At 39.5% G+C, this 24,468-nt stretch overlaps 6 protein-coding genes across 6 annotated transcripts; 2 read left to right on the top strand and 4 right to left on the bottom strand.

Annotated features, from left to right (window-relative positions):
- Positions 1 to 6,177: 6,177 nt before the first annotated feature.
- On the top strand, positions 6,178 to 6,582 carry LOC108053080. The gene has a single exon (XM_017135656.2). It carries the CDS (start codon positions 6,196 to 6,198, stop codon positions 6,457 to 6,459), a length of 264 nt encoding a protein of 87 aa, XP_016991145.1. The 5' UTR covers positions 6,178 to 6,195; the 3' UTR covers positions 6,460 to 6,582.
- A 10-nt stretch (positions 6,583 to 6,592) lies between these two features.
- LOC108053078 lies at positions 6,593 to 8,040 on the bottom strand. Its single transcript, XM_017135654.2, has 2 exons — positions 7,872 to 8,040; positions 6,593 to 7,488 (listed from the first exon to the last, which is right to left on the bottom strand). Exons 1-2 carry the CDS (start codon positions 7,992 to 7,994, stop codon positions 6,622 to 6,624), a joined length of 990 nt encoding a protein of 329 aa, XP_016991143.1. The 5' UTR covers positions 7,995 to 8,040; the 3' UTR covers positions 6,593 to 6,621.
- A 1,426-nt stretch (positions 8,041 to 9,466) lies between these two features.
- Positions 9,467 to 11,497, bottom strand: LOC108053077 (peritrophin-48). The gene is given in 4 exon segments (XM_017135653.2): positions 9,467 to 9,690; positions 9,692 to 10,093; positions 10,750 to 11,342; positions 11,426 to 11,497. Coding segments are annotated over 4 exon segments (1,122 nt in total). The 5' UTR covers positions 11,433 to 11,497; the 3' UTR covers positions 9,467 to 9,570.
- A 1,247-nt stretch (positions 11,498 to 12,744) lies between these two features.
- Positions 12,745 to 14,440, bottom strand: LOC108053079 (peritrophin-48). Its single transcript, XM_017135655.2, has 2 exons — positions 14,390 to 14,440; positions 12,745 to 14,319 (listed from the first exon to the last, which is right to left on the bottom strand). The coding sequence occupies exons 1-2, from the start codon at positions 14,391 to 14,393 to the stop codon at positions 12,839 to 12,841; spliced, it is 1,485 nt and encodes a 494-aa protein (XP_016991144.2). The 5' UTR covers positions 14,394 to 14,440; the 3' UTR covers positions 12,745 to 12,838.
- A 1,482-nt stretch (positions 14,441 to 15,922) lies between these two features.
- On the top strand, positions 15,923 to 17,556 carry LOC108040791 (peritrophin-48). The gene is made up of 2 exons (XM_017118401.2): positions 15,923 to 16,015; positions 16,374 to 17,556. Exons 1-2 carry the CDS (start codon positions 16,012 to 16,014, stop codon positions 17,444 to 17,446), a joined length of 1,077 nt encoding a protein of 358 aa, XP_016973890.2. The 5' UTR covers positions 15,923 to 16,011; the 3' UTR covers positions 17,447 to 17,556.
- Positions 17,557 to 22,420: 4,864 nt separating this feature from the next.
- LOC108053031 (peritrophin-48) lies at positions 22,421 to 24,114 on the bottom strand. Its single transcript, XM_044461577.1, has 2 exons — positions 24,023 to 24,114; positions 22,421 to 23,576 (listed from the first exon to the last, which is right to left on the bottom strand). Exons 1-2 carry the CDS (start codon positions 24,030 to 24,032, stop codon positions 22,513 to 22,515), a joined length of 1,074 nt encoding a protein of 357 aa, XP_044317512.1. The 5' UTR covers positions 24,033 to 24,114; the 3' UTR covers positions 22,421 to 22,512.
- Positions 24,115 to 24,468: the final 354 nt, after the last annotated feature.

The following is a 24,468-nucleotide window of genomic DNA, read 5'->3' as shown; positions in this document are numbered from 1 at the left end:
CTATTTCCATTTTAGTTGAGGTAGACATAAAGGGAAATTAGTTTTTTAAAATGTACAGCATTTATGTACTTTACTAAAGTACTTTATAATATTTGTAGTATTTATTCAAGAATAACAGCATCAAAAGCGAGATTTATTTGGTTTTTTTTTAAAATTGGTAAATCGGTTAACCAATGTAAACAATGCATTGTAATAGTATATGCATTACTATTGTTATGAATCATAGTTTATGTTCTTATAAGCAAGAGAACCAGAAAAAGATTAAAATTTAGGGTAAACCACTTTGCTGCAACACGTGCCAGGTAATATTATATTTACATAAAGTTATAATTGCGCAGCCTGAAATTGAATAGTCAACAACGAGTATCGAGTTAGCATATCACTTAAAACTAAATTTATAATTTTTTTCGGGTGCCCTTCTGGCGCGATTCTTTGTGTTTACTATGAAATGGATACCGCGATATTTAAGATGCTCTCGGAAGTGCATGGGTATGTGGTGGTCGAGCTCACTGCGTTTTCACCGTCCAACTTTGCACTACTGTTTGCGTTGATTTTCCTAGGCCGAAACCAGTTTGCGGCTTCCATTGACAACGCATTGTTGTCCGAGTGCATATACTCATAGAAATATACAGTTCAGCTTCTCTAGGTTGAACCATTCAACAAAACACAATTAAGTGTGCCTATTTCGTTGAAATATTTGTTAAGAGTTTATAAAAGATTCTAAAAATTTAACAAAGATTTTCTGATCTCGAATTATAAAATAAATAAATAAATATAAATATTTTAATCAAACTGAGGATCAAATCACCATCAAAATATGTGAATATATTTACGTTGAATATATTTAAGGTAAACAATATATTCAGAAACGATAAAGAACAAGTTCGATTTATGGAATTGCGACTGTAGAACTGATTGATGGCTCGTAGCTTGGTCTTCCTGTGAGATGAACCCCCGATACCACTTTCAATATGAGATGAGTGTAAACTGCAGGAACTCAAACCGGTTGTGGAACAAATCGAATAGAGTTGTACCGACCCAAAGCAAGTTACGCCGCTAAATGGGTGAGTATGAAATATTTCTCGGTGCATTTTGTAGCACAATTTGATAAGACTTTGCATAGTGAAAACTGGCCTCAGCCCCGTCATTTTGGAGCTATGAATGTTACATAAATCCACGCGAAGCTTGTTAGCCTTCTCACGTACTCGTTAGATTAACCGCCTTTGATAACGAGAGATATGCCATCTCCAGCACGTGTATACATATTTATCTGCCAGACCTCTAGAGTGTGTATTAGGTGTACTAGGTTAGTGCAATTGGTATCTCAACACAACTGTACAGATAAACGAATAGTAAAACGAACTCAATTGGCGAATGTGTCACAACTCAAAATGTATTAAAAAGCTCATACAAGAGATAATTTTGAAATTGAAATTGACAGAAAATATTGTTTTAATATATATAACATAAAAAACAACCATGTGACCAACCACAACAATAACTTAAGAAATCTGTCAACTATTGTTAGTTGTATGTATAGGATCACTGATAAGATCTTATGTGTCAATTTTTTAACAAAAATATTTACTTTTATTCACAAAAAAGAACTATTGGTCTTACCGAAATACTGCAATCAGGCATTTTGTTATATAACAGATGAGCTTCCAGGTTTTTTCAACTAAAACACACATTTTAAATTCATAAAATGTTAACTCAAAATTTTAAAGGTTGAAGGTTGTTTTTGAATTCTCATTTACTGGTTTACTTATCAAAAAGTATATATTTTTTAATTTTCAAAATTGATTTGATTTTTCTTCCGTTTTAGTTTTTACTTTAGCTTAGAACTCTTATAAGACCGATTGAGATCCCGATTTCTTTAAAATAATTTCTGGCCTTGCTTTGAATTGATGTTTTTTTGTAGTATCACAAAAGGAGTGTTGTAGTCGATAACATAAATGATTTAAGAATGGGAACACCTAATCACGAATTCGCACCTTTTTTAACCAAATGTGAATAAAAGGAGGAGTGTTACAGATTAGAAACATTTTTAAACAAAATGGTTACAGAGAATAATATTTCGAAAATTAGATCATGAAACAATTTCTGATAAAAACGAAATAAAACTTTTTATTTTGTGTGCAGACGATATTCTCTGTCCGGTTTGCCGCGGTCGACTAATAATCATAATTTGCTGGGCCCAAGAATTCCAAATAAAGCTTAGATAATAGGCAAAAAATCGGCTTCAAAAATTTCCAAAACTTTGTAATTTAAGAGTGCAAGCAAAAAGCATTATTACTATCTCTTTATTTTAGAAGCTTCATATGAATGTACATGAGAACAATCATTTGCAGCTAAGGATACAGGAATGTGAAAGTTTACAGTTTTCAAGTAATCAAGACCGACAGTTTTGAAAAATTCGCTTATCATATGTCAGCTTGTTTCAAATTCTTTAGCTTCTATTCAAAGAATATAAAAATTCAGTTGATTTTGGGAGTTTGCAAGTCGCATTTGAAGTCTCTTTAATTACCTTTTTTCCTGCCAACCCAATTGTTTCAGGTACAAATTTCAATAAATGCTGTTTTAATAAGCTCTTTATGTTTGGAAAGTAAGAATATATAATTCTAAGCTTCCTAATTAACTACAGGGTATATTATATCGGATAGTTCTGACCACCGTTCAGCTGATACTGTGCCAGAGCGAGAGGGGAAGTCTGAAAGAGTTGGCGATTCGAGTATTTTTTACCCATCTTATCAGCTAGGTTCAGTGAATTTCGTAAGCGAATTTAGCTTGTCGTTTCGTTATACACTTATATGAATATTTTTGATGAACTTGCCTGCCGTAGTTTCCGTTTGCTGATTTTGTTGCTATTATTGGATCGATTCTTGTTATTTTTTGTGTAATAATGTTGTGATAATTTATCAGCTGCTGTCGATTTTTAGGGGTTTGTGTTTTTCATTAACATTCGCATGGCGACGCGACGCTTGCGCTTTAAAATAGTAGACATATACAAATATATATAGCCTTGCTCGATTTTTGAAGTTTGGAGCGATCTTTTGGTCACAAAGAAAGTGCACTTCAAATTCTACTTATTCAGCAAACGCCTTTGTTTTTGTTTCTAATACATGTGAAAATAATCAAATAAATTATATATTTTCAGGTACGTACACACACACATAAGGCTTTTTTTTGTTTAAAGCGCTCTCTTTTGCTTGCGCAATAAGTAAAATAGAGAGCGCGAGAGACACTCACACAGGCTCGCACGCACCGCTCTCTTAGCTTTTTCGCACGTTGCTTGGGTTTTTATTTAATTTCTAATATTTTTGCACTTGGGCCACACATATATATTTATATTATTTGCGGCACAGCTGTTGTGTTGTCAAATGGCGCCTTTCAGGTGGCTGCCGATCCGATCCACAAAAATAAAAGAAACACGCGGAAAAGCGACGCGTGTCTCCGGCCAACAACAACAACAGAACTATGTGCTTACGATTTCCATATGTGCGCACTTCCCAAAAACGGCAACGTCACTCCAATCCAATCGCGAAAAGTCAAACGGAACGGAATTAAATTAAGTAAAAACCAAAATAAAACTATTTGCGGGACGACGCGGCAAAAAGAACTCCGCGCGCGGGTGACTTGACTAGCTTTCAACTGAAATTTAACTGATCGCTAAAGCGAAAAAGCGAGAGCAGATTGTGAGCGGCGCGAGAGAGCGAGGCGTCACTCTCTCCCGCTCACGTTTGGTTTCTTGTGTGTGTTGAGTGCTGCCTGAGTGCGGCGGCGCAACATCAGCTGTTTACTCCAGGGTATCGGATATTCGTTTCTCTTATTACCCTAGCAGGACACTATTTTAACCCCAAATAAAAAACAAATGTAACCTGGTCAAATTGATGTCACCACCACACTTGTATAAATATAATCGGTCATCAATTCTAATGTTAAAATTAAAACATATGTACATATGTATGTTAGCATTTCTATTACGTTAGCTTTAATGTTACATTTTTAAAACTCAACCAATACAATTATGTTTTTTTTTAATATTTGAGAGTACCTTTTTTTATCGTAAAAAAACAGTAAGGTTATACAAAAAATCGATCCCTTTAATAACTTTATTGTTGATCTCCTCTAATACGAAAATAACATAGTGGAAGATCAAGATATGTTTACATGTTCAAAATGACATGACAAATAGTATCTTTAAACATTACAAAATGACCGCCACAAATCGGCATGATTATTATTCCGTACATATGTATATGGAAACGTTGTTAGGCAATGTTTTTGTATTTAGTAAGAAAGTTAAAAATAATTATTCAATTTGTTTAATGTTATCTATTTTCTATTTCTAAAATAATATAATACAATATTAGTATATAAGTGCACTACTACTTATTTTTGATTCGTTAGAACGGGATATTTAGGTAAAAGCTAATAACTTTACATATACAATAACTTAGAAATAAATAACACATAATAAAATTAAATAAAACGTTTCCGAACTTTTTTGATGACCGTGACTGTGTTGGCTTGACAGCAGGAAGGGTGTGACAAAACAGAAGCGGATTTGAACTTGAATTTAAATTTGAATTTGCGCCGTTAGCTTAAAGCAAAAAGCTTAACTATGCCACAGAAATGGAATAATTTAACTGCGGGTATAAAGTGTAATATTTTTTAATGATTCTCTTAAGGAATTCTTAAGCTTAATATAAATAAAAAACCTTTGAATGGGTCAATAATTAAGACCATTAAAAATTTGCTAAAAAGGTATGTGTATATAAATATACATATGTGATCTTTTAATGATCAGAAACGTTATCTGCCGGATAAAAAATATAGCTCACTCCCGCATTTCTGCAATGCTAACAAGTTCAAGGGTGAATTGTCGATTTATAGAAAACCAGACCTTGCCATTAATCAGCAACTTTAATATATTTCCATTAATCAGTGAGTGTTAATTGATATGTACATATGTACATTTCATTTAATACAAATTTATTAACAAAAGGGCATCGATCTGAACCTATCCAATGAGCTAATAAGCACAACTTAAAAGAAAAAACGTTTGTTTGTTTTAGGAATGTAAAACAAAGTGGAAGACAAGTGATACACAGACACATGGGTATACATATTTTCATCGGCTTTAAACTTTCCTTGTGATACTTGTTTTTGCTTTGCCGACAACCCCAAAACGAATTTTTCAGTTTGCCATTTTGCGAGGTATAATGAGTCACGCGACTCCACATTTGACCAACGAGTTTGGCCAGCAAAGACGGCTGAATTAATTACTGGACAGCACGACGATTAGCTGTGAGCAGAGAACCAGCCCTAATTGAGCCCGACCGCCTTAGAAAATATTTTTAAATTAGGCGAACATATCATACAAACGTTTATGCACATACATATTCGCAACATAATTAAGCAACATGCTTTTGTTGATAATTTATGAATGAACGGATCAATGTGCGCCGAGATCAGGGACAATCTTTTAAAGTTCGTTTGCCAAATGAATGACATCATTTATAAACTTTTAAATAAAATTCAGCCTGAAAAGCTAAACGACAGTCTCTTTTCCTTGACCTACCCTGGGCTACATTTTAATCGCGAAATCTTATTAAAATTTTGGTTACATACGATTATATTTCATTGTTTTATTAAACACATTTTACAGAATGTCTGCTAAAAATGTAAATTAGATACAAAGGTATAAAGTGTAAGTTTTAAACATGAGTCATACAATGCAACAAGTAGGTAAAATGTTAAAACAAATAAGTTCTTGTTTTAAGTTCAGTTTTAATTCTATAGGTATATTTTTTATAAATCAAAGCTTACGTAAGTCTTAAATACTTTGTAAAACAACTGATTGGAATTTTTTATATTGTACTTTATATTTTCCGAATCAAAATTCTAACAAATGATAATAATGACTGTAAGTAATCCATGTCAATTTGCAATTATACACTTTTTTACATGCATGTTTTCCTGTGTTATTTAGCGATCAATAATTCGTGAAGCCCACTTTTGGGCTGAATGAAAATTTGATACAACTAATGTCTCTTGGTATCTTATCCATTAACCATTGTAAAGCAATTTGTGGCGTAAGTAAATATTTTCTATTGATAAGATTCGGAATTTCGACATGCGAACAAGAGATAGCTTCTAGCAAGATCAGTTTGAGATCATCCCTGCATCAAAATGCGAGCAGCCAACGGATTTAGAGTTTCTTTTTTTTTGATATTTTTCCTGCTTCTGGTCTTCAGTTTTGGGACGAACTTAGCTGATGAAGTGGCCAAAGATGTCGGATCCCTAGAGCCAAGTAAATTTACGTTTTGGGAACGTATTGTGAGCGGTGTGAAGAACTATCCCTGGAAAACTGATAAAATAGAAAAAGAGAGCCCTGAAACTGCCCAAAGAAGAGCCGTTTTTTGGCAACGGCTAACGATGTCCACGGTTCTTTAAAAATGCTTGTAAATTACCAATAAGTCTATTGGTTCTGCTTTTATCTGGGAATCTACTGTATCTATACAACAATATTGTGAAATAAATAAACAAATTATCAAATACACATATGATATAGCAAAATGCAATACAATTTTCTTTGTGCATGTCCACGTTTATTAATTATTTTTGAAAGCACTTGACATTCTTTTCCATCTCGCAGTAGCCGGACTTCTGGTCCCAGAAAAGGCCCTTGGGACAGGAGGTGACCACCGGCATCCCGCCGATGCAGATGTAGTACTTACTGCAATCCTCCGGATGGGACATGTAGCTCTGCTTGGTGGATGGACAGGTCAAGGTGGTGATTTCTGCCCGAGGTGGAGAAGGTTCCGTGGGAACGGGAGCCAACTGTGTGGTCTCGGGATCCGTAAGGAATTGCTGGAGGGTGCTGTACTCACTCGATCCCACTATATAGCAAACGGTTACTGGAGCTCCGCTGCTTGGAGTGGTGTCTCCCTCGAAAATTTCCACATTCGTGAGGGGTTCTGATACCACGGAATCCCCGTAGCAAACGGCCTGATCGTTCAACTGACACTCGGACATCTCGAAGTTCCAGGAGGTGCCACGCCCACACTGATGACGGTGCAGATGTCCGTATGCGCAGATGAAGTACAAGCCACAATGTTTGGGATGTGGCAGGAAGTAGGCTCCATAATGACGGCACTCGATGTGCTCCGGATCGTACTTCTCCATGGGATTGACCGGCTGGCCACTGGTCACATCGACGGCCACGAAGACCGGGCGTGGTTTGTGTGGCCACCAATAAAGCTCGGAGTTATCCACCGAACTGCCTTGGGATCCCGCAGTGGATACGGGCGGATCACCCTGCCGACAATTGGAATTCCCTGGCAGATCGCAGATACCACGATTTTCATTGAACTCCAGACCCTGATCGCAGTACATGAGAGTGGGAATGCGCGAGCAGGAGAAGAATCCGTTACAGTCATTGGGATGGGGCACCAAGTCGCCTTCCTGGTGACCCAAGCAAATCTGAAATAGGGGTTAATAAGTGTTCGAAAGCGGATCGTTTATTAAGGTTATACAACATGAGCACCCTTCTTAAATAAAGAAATAACCAGGTATCAATCGGAACCGAAAATATCTTCTCTGAAACTATTAAACAGGCAAAGTTCAATGAAGTTATTTAAGTTTATTAAAGAAAAAAGCAAATAACTCAAGAAATAAAAACAAAAGTAATTCAGAACAATTTTTGAAACATAAGCTAGAAACCTTTCGGGAAAATATTTGCAGTATAAAACAAGGATCTACCTTTAAGTATACCCTGGATACATTTTTAATTAGAGTATTTTGTTTTCAAATTCTCAAAGAATTACTTTTAATACTAGGACATTTTAGTAATTGATTCTACTCACATGGCTGAGGTCACCTATGGTCACACGAACTTTGGGCAGTTCCCAACTCCGGTCCAGGGCGTGACCTGCTCCCAACTGGAAGCAGATGCTGAGGACCAAGACAAATGCCCAGGAGCATTGCATTGTAGTTGTTAATTCCACTTGAATTCCGATGCTGGTTCTTTGCGGTTCCAAAGTACCTATGTTAGTGGCTCGGCGTTTCATGATCGACCCTTTTATAAGGTCAAAAAAATGGGTGTGCCAATTGTAAAAGCTAATCGAAAACTTGTGTTTGCAATCTGTGCGGCGGTTTCTGCGAGATCGCAACGTTTGCGTTTTTAGATAACATTCTATAAAAATAAGCGTGATATGCTCACTTCTATAAATACGGTACAGATCTAAATTTATCTGCCTAATTATTAGGAAGGTTTTAAATAAAATAATTTTGGGAATTAATATTTTTGTTTTGTTTAAAGTAGTTCACATAAAGACATATAGACGGTGATGCACTATGAGCTTGTTACGCACGGGCTCTTCAATCATTTTGGGCGAAAAAAAGAGTTTGCTAGGAAAATACATATGTCTAAATTTAGACAGGATATATCTACATATATGGAAAGGAACAAAGCTAAATAAATTGTGGTTGTCATGCAATATTTTCAATAATTATAAAGGACACAAAAGGGTGCATAGATACAAAAGGATGCAACAAATTTTAAATAAAATTTGTGAAAAGAAACCAAAGGCAATAAGAAATTACTAAAAAACGAAGACGGAAGCTAACTTCGGCAAGCCGAAGTTTTAATACCCTTGCAGACTTTGCTAAAAATGAAAAAGTAGCGAAACGAATAAGGTATATTGTTCCTATGGGAGCTATAGGAAATAGACGTCCGATCGTCACGCGCTTTTATCCTAATCAAGGTATGCATAAAAAAATACGATTTGGAAAGATTCATGTTAATAGCTTTTACACTGCGCGAAATATCTTCCATTCTTGCAAGCTATATCCGATTGTTCCTATGGGAGCTATAGGATATAGACATCCGATCGGGGCGGTTTTCAAACTTGATCTGCGTACACATGTTTTAGGACGACTGTGAAAGTTTCAGATCGCTAGCTTTTAAACTGACCTCGCAAACGGTATTGAAACAGACGGACAGACGGACATAGCTATATCGAATCCTCTATTGATCCTGATCAAGAATATATATACTTTATGGGGTCGGAAACGTCTCCTTCACTGCGTTACAAACTTCTGACCAAAATTATAATACCCTCTGCAAGGGTATAAATATCACAAGAAAGTATTACTAAGAAAAGTCTTGACTTGACACGGCGGGGATTTGAGCTCAAATAAAAACATTAAGAAGGATTCGGTTCATTTTAAGTAATTTCGTACCTTAATTATTCGTAATACATTTCTCTTGGTGTATAAATGTAATTTTTAATTATATTTCTCATCGAAAATTGAGCCTTTATTTCGATAGAATCAAATGGCCCTAAAACTAAAATCCTTTTAAATCGAAAATGTATGTGAGCTGATTCACTGGAGCCGTTTTGCCGAAGGGGTAGTCTAGCCTAAGGTATCTTATTCCTATCTCATTGAAATAATCGAATTGCTTGCGATCGTAATTTTATTGCCTTTTATATAAGCGGAATACTAGATGGTAAGAACGTAGAATCTTGTTTGCAGAGGGTCCTGTGGTGGGTTGCATTGGGCCTACTCTTTGGGATCAGCAGTGGTAGCCTCGTCGGCTTCAGTGGTCGCACCATCCACGGAGGCTCCCAGGCAGGCTCCGTTGGACCCCACATATTCCTTCAGACCGGAATCGGGGGCACATGCCTGATAGGGACTCGTTGAAGTAGTGATCTTCGGGGCAGGGGGTCTCGGTGGGGTCGCCTTTTTCGGGGCAGTACAAATATTTGCTGCAGTTGTCCGAATCGACGGCGTTCACAAACATCGTTTGGGCGAACAGGCAACGGTTGCAGGTTGCAACTGGAGTGGCATCCTGGCGGAGCACGCACTTCTTGCCGTTCACATCGTAGTAGTACCCGGTGGCGCAGGCCAACTTGGTCCACGTGCCACTCACACACTCCGAATACTGGTTACAAACGAGGGGATCGGCCTTCTTAGAATCGGCCGTCGTGCAGGACGTTGCCACGTTGCTTATCGGGTTGCCAGTGACTCGGCTGCATATGGCAGCGGTTTTATAGCCGCAGTTCTGGGCTTGAGGATTGAATGCCTGGAAAATCAAATGCCATTAGTGAACAGAAAAATAAGAGAAATTCCTCATTTAGCGAAATTAAAGAGTTGGGAAAAAAGCAAGCATACTCTTGCAACTCATAAGGCCAAAGGGCAGATCTAAATTTGCTTCCCTTAAAAAATCATTACCTATTTTTGTTGTTTTTCAAAAAATAACCATTAGGTAGGAAAGGATTTTGGTATTCTTTGACAACAATTTTAAATTTGAATATTGCAAAAGGTCAAAGGAAAATATTTATAATATTTAGATAATGGTTTTTTATGAATTTAAACTGTTAAACTCTTCAAAACAAGCTTAAATTATGAGATCATTGCTAAAAACATTTGTCATTAAGAGCCACCGGATAAATACCAAGTCCTAACAAAACACTATCCAATTTTAAACCATAAATCTTGAGGAATTTGACAGAAAGATTAGTTAAAAAATCGCTTTAAAATGCTATCAAATCACAGAATGGATATAACCGTTGCGGTGGTTAATTAAAATTGAGGATCTAGTCTTCGATTGGTTATTAAATGAAAGTTTTCTAGAATTATTTTGAATTAGAGAAAAGAACGTAAGATCAGAAAAATACGTCTAAGTGTCCTATTGAATGCTACTGACGAAAATAAAGTGTAAAATAAAAGGAAACTCACGGGCATTGCTGTTCCGCAAACACCGTTCTTTAGTGTGACTCCGGTGGAAGAGGACTCGCATTTGTACCAGATGTCGCATGCCTCGGTGTCGCCGAACCAGATGCCAGGGGGCACCACATCGCAGGGAGTGGAGAGGACGGTGCCTTCGGTTGCCGTGGAGTCAGCCCCGTTGCAGGATCCCCACTTGCAGGCCTGGGTGGTGGAGTCGAACACCTGGTTGGTGGCACACTTCTTGGCCGGCGAACACGTGCCCTCAGTGCAGTAGTAGTATCCGCCGCAGACGGAGGTGTTCGGGACCCAGACCTTGTCCCTTCCGGTACAGGGATTGTCAAGGCCCCAGTAGCAATTCACCTGGCTGGAGGGGTAGCAGCTGCTTTTGGCCAAGTCGTAGGAGTAGCCGTCTTGGCAGGAGCTCTTCTGGGGTCCGGTCGAGGTGCAGACATAGTAGGTCTGGCAGGACTCGATGCTGCCCAGCTGGGTGCCGGTCTTCACCGCCGTGCAGAAGGCCGTCACATTGTAGGTGCCCTCCAGGACGTCGTCGCCCAAGGCGCTGCCGCCCATCAGGCACAGGATCGTGGCCAGTAGGAGTTTGCCTGCAAGTCAAACACACACACTCTCAATTACGAAAAGTCCTTGTGGATGATAGTCCACTGAATGGGGCCGCAGCCACACTTGCCTGTCATCGTTAGTTGGTTATTCGCTGGGCTGTCGGGGAACACGAGAACCGCTTGTATTGGCCAATGAAAGGTAGTCGAAGACTGATGTTGGAGTTTTCCCATCGCCTGGTTTTTATAGGTATACGCTTCGAACTTAACCATCTACATCGTAAATTGCCGCCTGCAGATAAGCCCGCTGTTCCAAGGAATTATAGACAGAGGTACACGATTCAATTTTTTTTATTTATTTAGTCCGATACGCGCCGAACATCTTGATCGGTTGTTATTTTACCAATTTTAATTAATACTAAGTTGTGCCTACTCCATATTTCTATCTGTTCCGCAACTTAATAATTAAAAAAGAAGCCATTGACGCAGCCACATTTTTATCAATGGGTTTATCTTATGGTTTTCCTTGAAAACTATCACATCATGTTGTAAGCCCATGGGATGTAAGTTTATTAAATAAAATTAGAGGGGAATTTTGTTTGGATAATGTAGCAGAGTAATGTAATTGTGAAACGCAGGTATTTTAAATGAAAATATTCGTTACGTTAAAAAAACATAAGAATTCACATGATAAGAAAGAAGTTGATAAATGGCAAATAGCAATATAACGAATTACAATAAACTGCTTATCTTCCTTGGATGACGTGTTTTCTAGCCAGTAAACTTTTTTCGGGAATATAAAAATCCGTAGATTGAAAAGTGTTTACTTTCGGGTTTATTACCATTCGAATGGGGTCTAGAAAATTTTGGCTTACGCTATTTTTGAGATATTGATTTATGTTGATCGGAAATTGTATTGCAAAACAAGCTATAAACCTGTGTTGTACAATAATAGTGAATGGCTACGACTTCCATTTATAAGGTTTATATGCCTTTAGTTACATTTGAATTTACATGCAATAACCTTACATTTTTAAAGTTGTAGCTATGTGATTATAACAACTTATGTTTGCTTATCAGATAGAAATTTTCAATATGGGCTTGCATATGCCGGAAATTTCAATTCTGGCTAACTTTGGCTTAATAAGCATTTGTTTCACAGCTTACTTTATTTAGAGATTACATTTGTTTCATAAAATCATCATTTTATAATTCGAATTATGATTTATAAGTCAAACTGTGATTTTATGAAAATTAATTAGGATTATATGCGATCCTAGGTTTTATTATCAGGGAGTGTAGTCATCAAAAGTCTTATTATTATTTCCTTGATTGGAGTTGAAAATCGCGTCCTCAACTTAAACAAAACCACTTATTAGATTATGAATAAAACCAAGTGTTATAAGAGGTCGCATGCACGAAAAACATTGCCATATCATTTGTGGTTTAAAAATCGGGTTCCTCTATCGATGTACAATGGTTTATTTATTTTTATGCAGTTATATATTTAATATTTTTTCAAAATGCAAAGGAAATGTAACAGATTATTTTGTAGAAGTAGAAGTGCCCGAAGAGGTTCCGGTAGAAGTTCCGTCGGATTTTGCCGAAGAAGTATCCGTAGAAGTTCCGTCGGTTTTTGCCGAAGAAGTATCCGTAGAAGTTCCGTCGGTTTTTCCCGAAGATGTATCTGTAGAAGAGCCGGTGGAAGAAGATCCAGAGGAGGTTCCAGTGGAAGAAGATCCAGAGGAAGTTCCAGTGGAAGAAGATCCAGAGGAGGTGTCAGTGGAAGAAGATCCAGAGGAGGTTCCAGTGGAAGAAGATCCAGAGGAGGTTCCAGTGGAAGAAGATCCAGAGGAGGTTCCAGTGGAAGAAGATCCAGAGGAGGTTCCAGTGGAAGAAGATCCAGAGGAGGTTCCAGTGGAAGAAGATCCAGAGGAGGTTCCGTTGGTAGAAGTGGATGGAGCAGCTGTGGTCGCAATGCCGGTGTTTCCCAGGGGATTGCAGCACCTGAACTGGGGCTCCTCACCGTTAACGCAGGCCCCAGAGTTCTCGTTGAAGTAGTAGCCGGTGGGACAGGTCTCCACGTCCTTCTGGACGCCATTCACGCAGTACAGGTAATCGGAGCAGTTGCTGGCCGAGTAGGCGTTCACGAAGCTGGCGGTGGTGCCCACGCACCTGTCGCAATCGTTCCTCGCCAACATCCTGGTCACACATGCCTCCGAGATGGTGTCGTAGTAGTATCCCGAGGGGCAGGTCATCAGCTGGTAGCTGCCGCTGGCCGAGCACATGTAGTACTGGTTGCAGGCCGTCGCCTTGATCATGGAACCCGCCTTGGAGCAGATCGTCGGCACAGCAGCACCCGTCAGCGAAGGGTCGTTGGTCACCTGGGAGCAGGAGGAGATCGTCTGGTAGCCGCAGTTGCTGGCCGCCACATTGTACACGAAGCCCTTGGCGCAGCTGCCCGAGCGCAAGACATTGTCCTGGCAGAAGTTCCAGCCGCTGCAGTTGGAGGGACTGCCGAAGTAGACGCCGTTCTTGATGAGATTGCACAGGTTGAGGGTCAAGACACTGGCAGCAGTGTCGCTGTCGCTGGAGGTCCGGCAGGGATAGTTGTTGGCATACACGCAGGCCATGGTCGTGGGGTTGAAGTTCTCGCCGGCGGGACAGTTGCCCCGCACTGCTCCCGAGGAGCCGCAGTAGTAGTAGCCGCCGCAGGAGGTGGTGGTGCCCGCAAAGGAGCCCACCGCCTTGCCCTGGCAGGGATTGTTGCTGTCGATGCAGGTGCTCGGCACGGTGCCCGTGCACTGCTGCGCGTTCTTGTCGAAGTAGTAGCCCGTGGGACAGGTCAGGGTTGTGACCTGCGACCCCTGGCACTGGTAGTAGGTGGAGCACTCCGTCTGGCTGGCCACGTAGCTGCCACTTCTGACCAGCAGGCACAATGCGGTCACGTTCAGATCGGCCGTGGCTGGAGCGGCACAGGCGACCAGCAGCGCCAGCGCGGCGATTATGGATCCTTTCTGTCCACCTAGAAAATAAGCATATATTTTAGAAATTCATTTGTATAAATTTGTATAAATTGCCATGCAGAAACTTACCCATTATTTTGCTGTTTATTTTGGTGGCTCCCGGTTGTATACTGTTCTTGGGTAGTGGCCTCCTACGGTTTTTATTTGGAGTCCGGCCGGGCTTTATCGTCGATCCGCTTGGGTGTCCAAGTTGATCGACGACCCTTCAAGGCAGGAATTGACTTTCTGATGTATCGGCATATTTTTGCATGATCGATGGTCCTTCTGACAAGTCAACAAAGTTTTTGATAAAAAAGTTCGCAGTATTTTTACTAATCAAACATTTAATATAATTATTGAGTGTTTTAACACTTATTATATATCGGCGTTGAAGATTAAGAAGAACGTCTTAAGAATAGTGGAATATTAAAGCTAAATTAACAGAATAAGATACCTAAATGAAACCATTTTTTACTGTTTTTTTAATAAAAGTAATTCTTAAAAATAGTAAAAGAAAGAAGCCTCAATGCATGGAAACCACCTAGTTCTCGGAAATAAATCTTCTTTAAAAATCAACCACTATCACATTCTTAAGCCATCATCTTTTTGAGTGCGTTGCCAGACTACTCCAATGTATAAGAAAATTCGATTAGATAATTTTTGGGAAATTAAACCTTTCCAGTCGTAAGTTAACCACATGGTTCCCAAATTTAATGACACATACAGTGCTATTTTTTGGATTCGATTTGGGAATACTAACTATTGAACGAACGAAGATTAGAGTAATCTAAATTAGTTGTGAATTACCTGTTTTATGACACTAAACCACCAACTTTATGACTCGGTGCCCCAAAGCATTTTCACAATTATGACAAAACCATTTTATTCCCAGACCTGACGATTCTTACCATTGTTTGTTATTATCGGAAGAGCAAAACAGGCATTACTGAGTAAAGTCCAATTATATGTTTAGATCAATAAATAATAAGCAAATATTTTGATAAGGTTGTTAACAATGTTCTATAAATTTAAGTTAAAGCGAAATCAATTTCAAATTAATTCAACTCTAATTTTAATTAAAAGTAGTAACCTTAACCACTTGAGAGCACCATATTCTGCCGTATTTCTCATGAAATTGGTCATCGTCGTCTATTAATACCATAATGTCGTATGCATCAGTCATATCTGCTTCGGGCACAAAAGATAAAAATATTTAGCTTTGATTTTAAAATAGAATAAAATTCGTTTTTGATAATAAATTAAAGTAAACAACAAAAAATGAATGGTCTATAAAATATCAATAAAAAAGTGTATGTCTTTGCAGAATTTCCATTGAGTAAAACGGGACTTATAAGTAGACAACACAAAAAATAAACAAATTGGTTTCAAATCGAACGGCGCAGCGGCAGTGGTCAAATATATCATTTGTCAAATTCGGAATTAAATGGGCCTGATAAAACTAAAATATGAATACGCCATGCGTCCATTTTAGCCACTGACGACAGTTTTGGACATAAGGTAATGCTCCCAAATTTATAGACCTTTCGGAATGCCCCAAAACGAACTGAGGTAAGCGTTGTCTTGGTAATATATATTTAATGGCAAAGTTGGAAGGCTCCCAGTTAGACGTACGTTCTGCCTGTTGGTATCAAACGCAATTTGTTTTAATTGTGTATACCTAGATATTAAAAATTGAATTTTTACAAACCGAGATGGGTGAGTTATTATCGTCATAAGTTTCAACATATTCAGAAACTGTTTAGTTTGACTACAAAAATAGTTAATTAGTTAAGAGGCTATAAGTTTGTAGCTCCTATATTGAATTTCTAGTAGTTTTTATTTGTTTTATTTTTATCCCCTGGACTTAACAAATCATTATCATCATGATTAGATCAGTCTTGGAAAATATAAATTTAGTAGGGACACTCACAAAGACTTGTTACCATTCTATAAATTTGTTATTGAGATGTAAATTAAATTTAGTAAAGAAATTACAATTATTGTAATTTTTTATATTGTAATTTATTTATTTACAATATTATTAATATTCAATATTGTCATTTTTCGCAAACAGATACGAGGTTTGTCCTCTTTTTCGGACTGATCATGGTCCCCCTGATTTCCGGCGCCTCCACCTTCAATGCGACCCTGATTTGCGAACTGGTGGTCAACGGCACCAAGATGAACGATCCCCGGGCCTGCGATGCGTGGATTCAGTGCATCGATGGGCAGCCAGTAGGTGGAACCTGTGGAACCGATCTCTTCTACGACAGGGAAAGCGAAAAGTGCCTGAGTTCCGATAGCGTAAAGTGCCTGTCCAGCGATCCCTGCGCTGCTCTGGCCACAGGATTCGCTGCCGATCCGTACTCCTGCAATGGGTATTACTACTGCAGGGATGGCAAGGGAACCCATGGTGTCTGCAACTCGGGAATGAACTACAATCCGGGGACGCAGGACTGCATCCGGGGCTTTAAGTGCACGGATAAGATGGACCCAGACAGCTACTGCAACATCCTGCCGGATGGTGTTTTCGTCAAGGACTCGGACAACTGCAATGGCTATCAGATGTGCTGGGATGGCGTGGTGATAAACGGCACCTGTCCGGGTACTTTCTACTTCAAGGCCTCCACGGCCGCGTGTGACTATCCGCAGGATGTGGAGTGCGATTTCACCCCAAAACCGGATATCGCCGAGAAGGGATTGTGTCCCGAAACGGGAGGATTTGTTTCCGACAACCGGACCTGTAACGGCTACTACTACTGCAAGGACATGGGAGACGGACAGTTTGCCCTGGAGCATGGCGAGTGCTCCGATGGAAGGTTTTTCCTGGACACCGACGGCGGAGCCTGTGTGCCCCGTTCCAAGGTGAAGTGCGACTTCGATCGGTGCGTGGGATTGGGCAACTCCACCATCCAGCTGGCCAACGAGTCGGACGACGGATGCCGGGGATACTCGATCTGCCAGGATGGCGTCGTCATTGGCCAGGGAACCTGTCCGCAGGAGGAGTACTTCGACGAGGTGACTCAACGCTGCACCACCCAGGCTATATCTTATCCCGCCTGCCAGATATCGGGCGGGACCACCGGGTCCCAAGTCGACCAGCTGACGGCCGTGAGTGATGGCAGTACCACCGTTTCGGTCTCGTGAGCTTAAAACCTAATCAGTTTTAATTAGTCCATTGGTTTGTTTTTGCCGCGTTCAAAAGTATAAGTGCACAAGGTGCTGCTATCAGCCCTAATAAATATAAAGTAAACAGATCACCTCTTGCTTTGATTTCTATGAATCGATTGGACTTCGAAATATAACTTTAACGCATTGATAGCAAAGGTACACAGACAAAAAATGTTCGTAGAAAATTGTATTTCCTATGATATTTTGGAGTCCCTGAGTAAAAGTTTCGTTTAAAATTATTAAAATCTACGGTATGTTCTACGGTATAGCTAAGAATTAGAAAATCCAATGTTTGACGATTTTTTGAATTGGGGAGCTTGATAATTCGAATTACCATTTTCAATACAATACCACTCCACGTATTAAACCATTGTTCATGATTTGTCCATGATGCCACTAAAGTTCCAACCTTTAATTTTATTGTTATAAATTCTTATATTAATAAAACAATACTTTTTATAATCTACCAAGGAAATCTGCATAAAATCAAAAGCCCACAAGATCAAACTCCTTTTAACACAAGATATTCTGTCAGTTTGAAAGCTTTATCAATAAAACTTCTGGGCTAAACGTCTTATCTCCATTGCAAGTAAACTAATCAAAGTTTACATATATAAATATGAAAAGAATCATCGAGACATGTTATACGCCGAAAGGCTAATCCTGAAAGAAAACCAAGCGTGGTAAAGGTTAAAGAAACTTTAAAAACTGATTCGTTGTTGTGCTAAACACATGTAACTTATTGGGAAAACATGAAACAATGAGAGCAAAAAACCTATTTTATATATCGTCCACCGGCTGAGTGATAAAAGGCAATACCAAAATGTTGGTCTCGTGAGCGAAGTACGCAATCAGTTTTAATTAGGCACAATAAATACAAGTACATGAAGTGCTGCTATCAGCCGTTAAAACGATTAAATTACCAGATAGCTTTTTGGATTTCATTGAATCGATTGATGTAAAACATAAGCCCTATTAAACATTGATAGCTCCCTTGACAATAAGGACCGTGATGTCATACTCAAAAACACTGTTTCTGAATTAGAGGTTATCACGAAAGTACAACGGAAGTAATCTTTGAGACCCATTCATATGTTCAAAAAGTGATATCAGCAAGTAACTTAACAACAGCTGGGAATCGGATAGGATCAATAAAAAAGTTGAATGGAAAAATACGAACGCATAAGACGAAAAATAAACTTTTGGGAAAGTTTTTCTAGATAGCTTCGGAAATGAGAAACTAGTTGCGTACAAACCGACAGAAAGACATACATACTTATATGGCTAGATCGACTTGTCTGGTAATGCTGATCGGAAATGTCTCCTACTCTGCGATGATAACTTTCGATCGAAATTAAAATACCCTCTGCAAGGGTATACATAATTGGAAAGATAGTTCGTGTGTCAGTACTTTAATAGAGTCGCCTGATAAATATAAAGATCAATATCATTTTAGTAAGAAAAATGAGTAATCATCATTAGGATTTGTTATATGTCTTTTGATTTGTGTTAATTGATAATAGAATTTATTTACAAAGAGTTATCTGTAAAAAAAATATGTGTTTTAAATAATATTAGGTTTATAATTATCCAAATCATCATAAAACAAGAGAGAACGCTATAGTCGGGTGCCCCGACTATCAGATACCCGTTACTCAGGTAAAGGGAGTGCGAGGGAGATGGAGATAGAAACTTTGATCACGCATAACTTTTAAACGAATGGTCCGATTGAAAAATTTCTTCTACATTTCGATAGGTATTGATAAACACAATAAAACTGCATTTTTACTTTTCCGAAATATTAAAATTTTTAAAATCGTATATAAGCGATTGTGGGCGTTAAAGGGGCGTGGCACCTTTTTGAAACAAACTTGCGCTGCGTAGGAACTCCTAGAATCTGCATGCAAAATGCCAATCTTCTAGCTTTTATAGTTTCCGAGATCTCAGCGTTCATACGGACAGACAGACGGACAGACGGACAGACGGACAGACGGGCATGGCTATATCGACTCGGCTAGTGACCCTGATCAAGAATATATATACTTTATAGGGTCGGAAACGCTTCCTTCTAGCTGTTACATACTTTTGCACGAATACAATATACCCTTTTACTCTACGAGTAACGTGTATTAATAGCTCATTCGCAATGTCGAAGACTACAATTTTTCGTCTGGTTCCTCGGATAATATCTTATTTAATTCCTATGGTCTTTCAATGACCACTTTTTAATTTAATATAAAAGAAGAAAGGAGGCAAACTTCCGCTTGTACCCTTGCAGTTATTAAAAAACGACTACATTTCGATTTCTATGCCTATATTACCAACAACAATGAAGCTATGTCGATTTTGCGCTGCATTTTGCCATTTTTCTATAGCAGCTATATGATATTGTTGTCCGATTTTAACAAAACTAAAATCGTAGTTCTGATATAGTAAATAATTATATCCCAAAGAAATATGTTTTTTTATTCCTATGGGGGTTATATTAATAGATGTCCGATTTTAATTTAATTAAAACCGTAATTCCATTGTATTTAAATATTCCGAAAGAATAACAACAACAAAGTTACACTTGTTATACCCTTGCAGAGGGTATTATAATTTTGGTCAAAAGTGTGCAACGCAGTGAAGGAGACATCTCCGACCCTATAAAGTATATATATTCTTGATCAGGATCACCTCCTGAGTTGATATAGCCATGTCCGTCTGTCCGTCTGTCTGTCCGTCTGTCTGTCCGTCTGTCCGTCTGTCGTTTTACGATAGTCTCTAGTTTTTCGAAACTCCACCCCTTTCCTTTGCACGCTATATAAGTGGAAGGCGGGATGCGTACCTATAGCACGATTGATCGGAAATCAACTCTGTTTTTTTAAAGTGGGACTTTATGGGTATTATATTTGGCCAATAATCACAAATAAAGATGGCGACTATATCTATACCAATAACTTTAATATAACTTTTTTTAAATTAAATTATTTAGGCATTATTTATAACCAAATTTATAAGGATCTTACACTATATAAACATTAATATAACTTTTTTTAAATGAATGATTTTAATTAAATGCATATAATAATTTAAATATTATTAAATTTTAACTTCAATTATTTTTTTATACAATATTATTTGTAAAGTTAACATAAGGAACATTACCCTATAAATATATATTTTTGTTGATTGATATAGTCCGTCTGTCCGTCTGTCTGTCCGTCTGTCTGTCCGTCTGTCCGTCTGTCCGTCTGTCTGTCTGTTTCTACGCAAACTAGTCTCTCAGTTTTAAAGATATCGAATTGAAACTTTGCACACACCCTTCTTTCCTTTGCACGCAGTATATAAGTCGGAACGGCCGGGATCGGCCGACTATATCCTATAGCTGCCATATAACTGAACGATCGGAAATGCCATAACTTTGGTGTTTGTAATGTTAGGAAGTTGGGATTTTCTATGGGTTTTATATTTGGCCAATTAATCCGACCTACCAAATTTCAATATATATTGACCACACCAAATTTCATAAGGATCGGCCGACTATATCCTATAGCCGCCATATAACTGATTGATCGGAAATGCCATAACTTTGGTGTTTGTTAAGTTAGGAAGTTGGGATTTTCTATGGTATTTATTTTTGGCCAATCAATCCGACATACCAAATTTCAAAAGGATCGGCCGACTATATTCTATAGCTGCCATATAACTGAACGATTGGAACTGCCATAACTTTGGTGTTTTTAAAGTTAGGAAGTTGGGACTTTTATGAGTGTTAAGAATGCATCATATGAATAATTTTGGAGAATATAATTTACAGAGTATTCTGCAAGGGTATATCAACTTCGGCTCCGCCCTAAGTTAGCTTTCCTTTCTCGTTTTTTAATTTGTTTTTCCAATGTGGGTTGTTGTCCGATTTTAATTTAATTAAAGTTATATATTATATTTTAAGTTCTTCACTAACTCTTTTTCTTTTCCCTCTTTAGCTCTGATCGACTCGGCTCCTAACGAATATATATACTTTAATCGAACGCTTTACCTGTACATACTTAAAGACAACCCTTTTAAACGGGAAAGATCGACTACCTCCTGTGGAAATATCTGATCAAGAATATTTGTAACCCTTTCAGTTATTACTGTATGTTAGGGTCGGAAATATCTCCTTCATTGCGTTGCAAACTTTTGACTGAAATTATAAAACCCTCTGCCATCATTTGGACGTCATCGAAAGCATTAGTCACTAAAGTTAAATAGCGTTTGAAGTCTTGCAAATAAATAAAGTCGCCTCCTAGGTGATGGATACTTCTTGCTCCTCTCAAGCCAAACACATAAATAACCGATCGCGGCATTGGCGAGAAGCAAATTTGTTATCGGCCTATCAGGAATCGGTTCGGAATTCTCCGAACACTGCTCCGGGGTACTCTTTTAATTAAAACTGATAATATTTTGGGCACTCAACTGTCACGAAAACAGATTGCCAAAAAACACCGTAGTGTGGCGCAGTTTTGATAGCGAAGGGTTGCCAAGAATTTTATCGCCCTGTCTCTATTGCCCTAATGAACACTTCCGCTTCTTCATTTCCACCATTCACTTTATTTGACCTCGACCATAAGTTAAAGCTATTTATCCATGATTGGGATAATGATACATATTCTTGGTTAAAGTACACATTTTTTAAATTGGCATTTTTTAATTGACATTTAATAAATGTGGTTATAAAAATAAATAATAAACAATGTTTTTTTTGGATATTGTATTGAACGTAGCGTTGGACAAAATTGTTAAACGGATAAGTAAACTTCTTAATTTTGTGTATCTCTTATTTAATACGATCCCTACAATTGACCATACAAATCAAGAATAAACGTTGTTTTTATTTGATAGTTTAATACAGGTTAAGATGGATCAAAGTAAATTCCTGAAATGACATTTCTCCCGCCAAGAAGTATAGTAATTCCTTTCGTAAAATGCATTTGACCTCCACCTTAAATAGGATCGATTTATTACGGGTTTAAACTGTGTGTGAAATGGTAGGGGGAGGGGGGCGTGCCCTGGACATTCTATGCGGAGCAGGCGATGTAGTGGTAGTTGGTTTGGGAGCACCCCTGGTTGCGCTCGTCGAAGAAGTAGCCCTCGGGACAGTGGCCCAGGCTGACGGTGATGCCGCCGGAGCAGCGGCCGTAGCTCTGGCAGTCGCCGGCCACATTAACGTAGGTGAGGTTGGTGCCCACACAGCGGTCCAGTTGGCAGCGGACGTTGAGGCGGTCGCGGCAGGAGAGCTTCTCGAAGTCGAAGTACTGGCCCTGGGGACAGCTCAGGTGCTTGGGCTCCGTGTCGTGCTTCTCGCCGATGGGCTTTCCACAGATGTAGTACTGCGAGCAGGACAAGTCGTCGGCGAGGTAGCCGGTGCGTGCTTTTCCGGTGACATTGTCCAGGCAGAAGGTGTTCTCCGGCTCTGGCAGGGCGGCGGTCTCATAGCAGTTCACCCGCTCCACGGGCACGCACACGCCCAGATCCGCATCGTAGGCCTCCTGGACCGGACAGGAGCGGCTGTGCAGGACCTCGTCCACACACTCCAAGTACTGATCGCAGTGGACGGGGTCGGCCAGTCGGGTGTTATTGCTCAGCGGCCGGCAGGCTGGACTCGTCTTTTTCGTCTGGCTGGTGGGACACTCGTACTGGTTCTGGTAGACGCAGGACCTCGACTTGGGATGGAAGATCAGCTCGTTGGGGCAGTTGGCCTTGATCTGCCTCTGGTTCCGGCACAGGACGTAGCCGCGGCAATCGCTGCTGCTGGGGTCCTCGACGAAGGCACCGTCCGACTCGTTGGCACACAGGTTCTTCGGCTGCACCGCAATGTTGCCAGTGTAGGGACAAACGGCTCCTGAGGCCTGGGCGCAGCGACCCAGCTCCTTGTTGTAGGTGAGTCCTGCCGCACAGCCGCCCTGCTCCAGGACGCTGTAGTTGCCGGCGCAGGTCACCCAGCTGTCGCAGGTGCTCGGGCGCAGGAAGCTCGTCTCCTGCGGCAACAGGTCGCACATCTCACCCACCGACAGGTACTCAAAGTCATCGATCACGTCGCCCAAGGCGCTGGCCACCAATAGCAGCGAAAGGATACCGCTGGCTGCAAGGAATCGGAATGGAGGATCGTTAAAAGCTGTCACTCCTTTCAGAAAGCACACCTCCTAAGGATTCTTTGACGAACCCAAACGCTTTGCTTTCCCTATTTAAATGCACTGATTCTTAATTCAAATTTGACATCATATTTTAGTATTCGATTCACTATCTTTTGGTCCAACTTAGGGTGCTTTACTTTTTAAAACATCAAAGTCAATTCATAAACAAGTAAAAAGTGTCATTGTCTTTGAAAGACTGTCGTTTCAAGCAGATCTCCGAAAGATCTTGCATGTTCTGCTGAGATAAGACCACTATAGTGTATAGCTGATTGCTACTCAAGTGCTAAGTCCCATAAAAAAAACTAGTGCTAGGCATCTAAAATGCAATCCAGCAGGATCTGTCTATTCTTTTCCACCGCTAAAAAGACCACTCCTTTTTTAGTTTAGTAAATACCTCTAATCATGGTGTATATCCTTCGGTTTACTTTTATCCTGTTACTGGAACGTTGCGATCTTTTAGTGGCGGCTATCACAACACAACTGATACTGCAGCTTCGGATGCTGGCGCCCTTAAATATGCAAAGAGCATTCTGCTCGGTTTTGTTCGGCGAAAAACAATTTCCAAAATGCACATGCTATCTCAATCAAAAGTGAAAGATAGCACAGGCGTTTTGTTTTATCTCATTTTCTGATGTACGATAGCGGGTCCATCGTAATGTAAATTACACGGCAATAACATCGGAATTGTCTCGTTCGAAGAAGAACAATCTCCTGCTGATATCGCTCCGATCAACGGCCCCCATCGATAGGGAAATTGCATATGTCACGATGGGATCCGCATCAACATCAATGTCATTGACAGTTCCTGAACATTCGAGAACCAATGGGAAATGTTTATCA

The sequence above is a fragment of the Drosophila rhopaloa genome, unplaced genomic scaffold (genome assembly GCF_018152115.1).
Source record: "Drosophila rhopaloa isolate 14029-0021.01 unplaced genomic scaffold, ASM1815211v1 contig_47, whole genome shotgun sequence".
In the NCBI taxonomy this organism is placed as follows: domain Eukaryota; kingdom Metazoa; phylum Arthropoda; class Insecta; order Diptera; family Drosophilidae; genus Drosophila; species Drosophila rhopaloa.
The sequence above is the reverse complement of the archived record's forward strand: the minus strand, read 5'-3'. Positions and strand labels throughout refer to the sequence as shown.

Coding starts and splice junctions, on each gene's coding strand:
- LOC108053080 (XM_017135656.2), top strand. CDS start 6,196: ATGCGAGCAGCCAACGGATTTAGAGTTTCTTTTTTTTTGATATTTTTC.
- LOC108053078 (XM_017135654.2), bottom strand. CDS start 7,994: ATGCAATGCTCCTGGGCATTTGTCTTGGTCCTCAGCATCTGCTTCCAG. Junction 7,489..7,871: donor CCATAGGTGACCTCAGCCAT/GTGAGTAGAATC, acceptor CCCCTATTTCAG/ATTTGCTTGGGTCACCAGGA.